General features: G+C 37.4%; 1 protein-coding gene across 1 annotated transcript; it reads left to right on the top strand.

Moving 5' to 3' along the window:
- The first annotated feature begins 345 nt into the window (after positions 1-345).
- LOC121380393 lies at positions 346-5,878 on the top strand. The gene is made up of 2 exons (XM_041509187.1): positions 346-4,844; positions 5,207-5,878. The coding sequence occupies exon 1, from the start codon at positions 358-360 to the stop codon at positions 4,351-4,353; it is 3,996 nt and encodes a 1,331-aa protein (XP_041365121.1). The 5' UTR covers positions 346-357; the 3' UTR covers positions 4,354-4,844; positions 5,207-5,878.
- Positions 5,879-6,579: the final 701 nt, after the last annotated feature.

Below are 6,579 nucleotides of genomic sequence, written 5' to 3'. Positions count from 1 at the left end.
TGCAGAAATTTGTTAAAGAGCAGATGGAAGAATTGAAGGAACTAAAGAGATTAGAAAGGGAAGATCGATTAAAGGAAAGAGAAGCAGCCAAAGAACTAGCAGAAATGGAAGCCGCCAAAGAGTTAAGGGAAAGAGAAGCAGCCAAAGAACTAGCGGAAATGGAAGCCGCCAAAGAGTTAAGGGAAAGAGATGTTGCTAGAGAGTTGGCAGAAAATCAAGGAGAGGCAGTGGGCAAGTGAAAGAGAGGAGCGAGAACGAGAAAGACAGTTTGAATTAACTAAGCTGGAAATGGAGACCGGTAACCGAGCAGGTTTGTTGAAATCAAATGATGTAAGTGTTCAGAAAGTTAAATTGAAAATGAATGTATTTCAAGATGGTAGAGATGACATGGATGCTTACTTGACAAGCTTTGAAAGGATGTCCATAGCTCAGAAGTCACCACAGAAGGATTGGGCAATTCACTTAGGAACCTTATTGACAGGTAAAGCTAGAGATGTATATGTAAGGCTAAATAGCGAAGATGCGATGGATTATGATAAACTAAAGAATGCTCTGTTACATAGATACGATTTGACGCAGGAAGGATTTAGACAGAAGTTCAGAACAGCGAAAGTAGAAGTAGGAGAAACATACACACAGTTTCTGAGTAGAATGACAGGTTATGTACATAGGTGGATTAAAATGAGTGGAATTAATCAAGATTTTGAAGGATTGTTTGATTTATTATTGAGGGAACAGCTTTTGAATTCTGCAAGTACTGAATTAACATTGTATTTAAAAGAGAGAACACCAGAGAGCGCAGATAAAATGGCGAGTTTAGCAGAGACATTTGTAGAAGCCAGAAAAGGAGCAGTCCACAGCATAAAACAGGAAGAAAGAGACCGGAGACAGTATGTAGGAGGAGAAAGAGGACGAATACCGGGTAAGAACTTTTCAAACAACTATAATTCACACACTAATTCACACAGATGTAGTGAATCTCATCGGCCATGGGCACCCAAGTGTTTTGTTTGTGATAAAAAGGGTCATATAGCCAGAGAATGTCCAAATAGGAACAAATCGACAAGAGAGATACGTGATAAAGAGGTTATTGCATGTATGGTTTCAATGAAGAAAAACAGATTAGTGGAAAGAGACGATAGCAATATGAATGTGTTTGTAGGGACAAACTTAGGAAAAGATACTACCATCATTAGAGATACAGGATGTTCCACAGTAGTGATCAGGAAGTGTTTAGTACCTGAGAATGACATGACAGGAGAGATAGGTAGTTATGTGACTTTAGATGGCGAGGTGAAAGAAGCCCCATGGTGTGAGACTTATATCAAAACGCCTTATTACACAGGGAAAGTCAGAGCTATGGTTTTAGATAATCCCATATATGATATTGTCATTGGAAACGTGATAGGAGCTAAAGATGCCACGAAGAGAGATATAGCACAGACAATAGGAATCATGGAGACAAGAGCCCAAGTGAAGAGGAGAAATCAGAAAATGCAGCCATTGATTACACCAACAATACAGATTGAAGGAGTGAATCCTGAACAGATCCGAGCTGAGCAGCGAAAAGATGAAGGTTTGGAAAAATTATTTAAATTAGCAGAAGCAGGGGAAGAAACGCTAAAAGGGATAAACTTTTCAAAATTTGTAATTGAAAATGAATTGCTTAAAAGAAAGTCGCAGTCACCTAATGTTGAACATGGAAAGTTATTTGATCAACTTGTAGTACCAACGAAGTTAAGAGTCAAAGTGATGAGAGTTGCTCATGAAACAGTCTTGGCAGGACATATGGCTACACAGAAAACGATCAATAGGGTACAACGTCATTTTTATTGGCCTGGATTACAAGGGGATATTCGCAGGTTTTGCCAGTCATGCGATGTTTGCCAAAGAACAATTCCTAAAGGTAGAGTAGGGAAAGCTTTATTAGGAAAGATGCCAGTTATTGATGTGCCATTTGAAAGAGTAGCAGTAGATTTAGTAGGACCCATAGATCCGATGACTGACAAAAAGAACAGATATATTTTGGTTGTTGTGGATTTTGCAACTAGGTATCCTGAAGCAGTGGCTTTGAAGAATATTGACACCAGAACAGTAGCGGAGGCATTATTGGGAGTGTTTGGAAGAGTTGGAATGCCAAAAGAGATTCTTACTGACCGAGGAACTCAATTTACATCAGACATGATGAAGGAGGTATGTAGATTGTTATCTATGAAGCAATTAACAACCACTCCTTATCACCCCATGTGTAACGGCCTTGTTGAGAGATTTAACGGGACATTAAAATCAATGCTTAAAAAGATGTGTATTGAAAGACCAAAGGATTGGGATCGATATATAGCACCTTTGCTGTTCGCTTACAGGGAGGTACCACAAGATAGCATAGGATTTTCTCCGTTTGAATTGCTTTATGGTAGAACAGTGAGAGGACCAATGCAGATTCTGAAAGAATTGTGGACAGATGAAATAACAGATCCAGAAATAAAGACAACATATCAGTATGTCATTGATCTGAGAGAGAGGCTGGAGGAAACGTGTATGCTGGCACACAACGAGTTAGAAAAATCATCAACGAGATATAGAAAATACTTCAATTCGAAGGCGAAGGACAGACAGCTGAAGGTTGGTGATCAGGTATTGTTGCTTTTACCTAAATACAAGAACAAGTTAGAAATGATGTGGCAGGGACCAAACAGGATAGTAGAGAAGCTGGGAAGTTTAGATTACAGAATAAAGATGGACAACGGGAAAGTAAAAACCTTTCATGTGAATATGCTAAAGAAATATTTGGACAGACCAAAGGAAGAGAATAGAGAAAGGATAGAAACAGTTTGTGTAGCAGTAGTAGAAGAGGAAGTCGTTGAAGGGGAATGTACAGAAAAGTTAGAAGGGAAGTTGGGTATTGTATTACCATCGTTAGTTAAGACAGAGACATGGGAAAGATGTGAACTTTCAAGTGATTTAGATAGGAAACAAATCCAAGATGTGAAAGGTGTACTGCAAACATTCCAAGATGTATTATCAGATAAACCTGGAAGAACTGATCTGGAAACATTCAAAATAGAATTAACTTCTGAAGAACCTGTTAGATTAAAACCATATCCAATACCGTTTAGCTTGACGAAGGTAGTGAAAGAGGAAGTAGATCAAATGCTAGAACTTGATGTGATTGAGAAATCTCACTCAGCATATGCTAGTCCCATAGTGTTAGTGAAAAAGAAAGAAGGGACATATCGATTTTGTACTGATTATAGGAGATTGAACCAAATTGTTGTATATGATGCAGAACCCATTCCTAATATTGATGAATTACTCAGTAAAATTTCAGGAGCAAAATTCTTCACAAAAATTGATCTTTGCAAGGGATACTGGCAGATTCCAGTGGAAGAAGATTCGAGAGATGCAACAGCGTTCGTTACACCAAATGGTCTGTATCATTGGAAGGTAATGCCGTTTGGAATAGTTAGTGCTCCAGCGGTATTCTCACGGATGATGAGAACTCTATTGAAAGGTTTGAGTAATGTGAGAAACTACATTGATGACATTTTAATATATACCGAAACATGGGAGGAACATCTAGAGATGGTTGAGACAGTATTTAACAGACTGAGAGATGGAAAGTTAACTGCAAAACCGAGCAAGTGTTTGATTGGATTCAAAACTTTAGAATTTTTAGGACATATGGTGGGTAATGGTGAAATTGGACCAGAGGCAAAGAAAGTGAAGAAAATCATGGCAATATCTAGACCACAGAACAAAAAAGAGTTGAGATCATTTTTGGGACTCATTGGGTACTACAGAAAATTTATTAAGAATTTTTCAGAAATTGCAGCTCCACTAACGGACATGACTAAGAACAGTCAGACTAAAGTGTTACAGTGGACAGAGGGTACGACAGCAGCATTTAAAACACTGAAAGAAAAGATGTCAAGTGCACCCGTGTTGAAACTCCCTAAACTTGGGGAACATTTCACCATTAGAACGGACGCATCAGGTAATGGGTTAGGTGCAGTATTGATGCAGGAGAGCGAAGGTGAGGTATTTCCGGTGTTGTATGTTAGTAGGAAATTAAAGGACAGAGAAACCAGATACGCAACTATTGAGAAGGAGTGTTTGGCCATTGTGTGGGCCATAGGTAAGTTTACACAGTACGTGTACGGAGTGGACTTCACGTTAGAAACCGACCACCAGTCACTGACATGGTTACACCAGACGAGGTTTGACAATGCACGAGTGATGAGATGGGCATTGGCACTACAACCATACAGGTTTGTATGTAAGAGTATCCATGGTAAGGATAATGTGTGTGCCGATCTTTTAAGTCGATGCGGTGACAGTGGGGATATAGAATAGATTATCAAGGTTATGTAGTATCCTGTGAAGGATTAACTTTGACTTGCTGTGACTTGTGATTTTGGTTTTGTTAGATATTTTTATTTTGGGAAATAAAAATTTTAAGTAGGGGAATGTGTCACAAGTCAAGGGTAATCTGATTTTAATTGTATGAAAGAGAATATGTGGTTATATATTTTATAACATTTTTTATCATTTATACAGTATTTTAATTTATACGAATGAGAGAAGCATGAAGTATGAGTCATAGCTTGTATCTCACACGTGAAGCTGTCTTTAATTAGCAAGGTAGCAATTTGTATTATTGTAGCTTGTGGTATGGGTGAGTGATAGATGAGTGATAAGCTGACTGGGTGAATATAGTGTGGAACTGGGCTATTGAGTGGATGATTTGTCATTAATCGCTGAGAGAGAATCATTGAACATTCAGTTTGGGAAAGACTTGGTAGAAGTGTAAGAGACTTTGTGGAAGTTCGGGTTATTGTTTAACCGTAAGTAAATTAAATATTTTACACATGTATTGTGTTACAGAGGTGTGACATTTGAATGTTATTTTGGTCTGTATTTAGTTTGCTATATTAAATGTATATATTTAGCAAATGCTCAGTGTAACTTGTGAAATGCGGACATTGTGTAAAGTAATGAAATTGTTTGCTATATGTATTTATGTGTTTATTAAATGTATAATGTGAATTGAATTATGCACATGAAGTAAGTTGTACGTGTTATTAACGTATACGTTGTGAAACCTGTATAATGTGGACATGTGTGAAATGATGAAAATGATTGATGTATGAAGGGTATTTAATATTGAGGTTTTGCATGATAGTAATGGAGTGTATATTGTTTACAGCAGCTTGTGTGGTATCTGTTGAGACCAACAACGGGATGAGCAGCGAGGGGCAATGTTAAGAGTTTGACCAGGTGATTGGGCTGCGGAATTATGTGAAGAAGGGACGAGGAAACTGACGTTGATGTTAATTCATGGAAGTTGGGTACAGCTGAAGTGGAAATTGAAGTTCCACATGTGGGCTACTTATTAGCCATGATGTTGTGGTGGTGAATAACAAGTGTATTGTTATCGTGCAGCATCTCGGTGAATAACAAGTGTATTGTTATTGTGCAGCAGAAACATATTGTGTAAATATGGCTGTAGTATTTAGAGCTGATCTGAAATGGAGGGTGCTAACTAATGTTAGTACATAATTTAGTTAGAACAATATATGTATATAAAAGGTGATCACGAGGAAGTGAATCATAAGGATTGTGGTATGAACTGAAACATTTTATATTGAACTGTGTGGTTTTAGTATATTATTTTGTGTGTTGTGATACGTGATATTTTTATATGAAATTATGTGTAAAGTGGTGATAATGTATGTTTATTATATATGAGAAGTGTGAGTGTTGAGGGAGTGCTGGTGATTAGTGGTATGTGAGAGGGATATAATTAGGGTTAGTAAGTAGGAGTGGAGAATGAATGTGATTGTTATTTGGGTGCTGTAAATAAATGTAATATAATTTATTTGGATTAGTGTTGTTTCTTTTAGTTATTCAATCACTTGTGACACTATTAAACATACATATTGTTTTAATTCTTCTGCAATTCCTAGAAGTGAATATGTGAACCGTAACATGTGTTACAATTAGGAACTATAGTGGATGTTAGATCTAACTACAAAGATGTCATATGCCATTAAAATCCATGTTAAATTGCCCAACTTCAAAATGAAGATTGCCTATATAACGACTTCTCGTAGACACTAACAACACCCACCATTGCGAACATATATTAGATAAGCATTTATTTTCACTCCAAAACTGAGAACATTTCCGTCTCAATGTTTTTCTATATGGCCGCATCTGGTTGTAGTACCGGTCCGAACCGTCACAGAGAAACCGGCTTCAATTTATTTTACTGGGACATACATGAAGTGAGGTGACTTCAAGCATAAACCGACAAAAAGAACCCCTCCACTGTTGTCAGCCGAAATTCATATATAGAAATTAAATTTGAAACAATTTACAATGAACAAAGAAGTCACTTTTCTACACACATTTATACCTTCAAACACCACTATCCCACACAACACTACCTCACACATCACTACTCCCACATAACACTACCATGACACACAAACATCCTCACGCAACACTTCTTTAACACATCACATCACTTCTTTTACAACACTATCATCACTACCTTCACACAACACTGGTCTCACA

The sequence above is a fragment of the Gigantopelta aegis genome, chromosome 9 (genome assembly GCF_016097555.1).
Source record: "Gigantopelta aegis isolate Gae_Host chromosome 9, Gae_host_genome, whole genome shotgun sequence".
Taxonomy (NCBI): Eukaryota; Metazoa; Mollusca; class Gastropoda; order Neomphalida; family Peltospiridae; genus Gigantopelta; species Gigantopelta aegis.
This window is presented reverse-complemented; position numbering and strand designations above follow the sequence as displayed.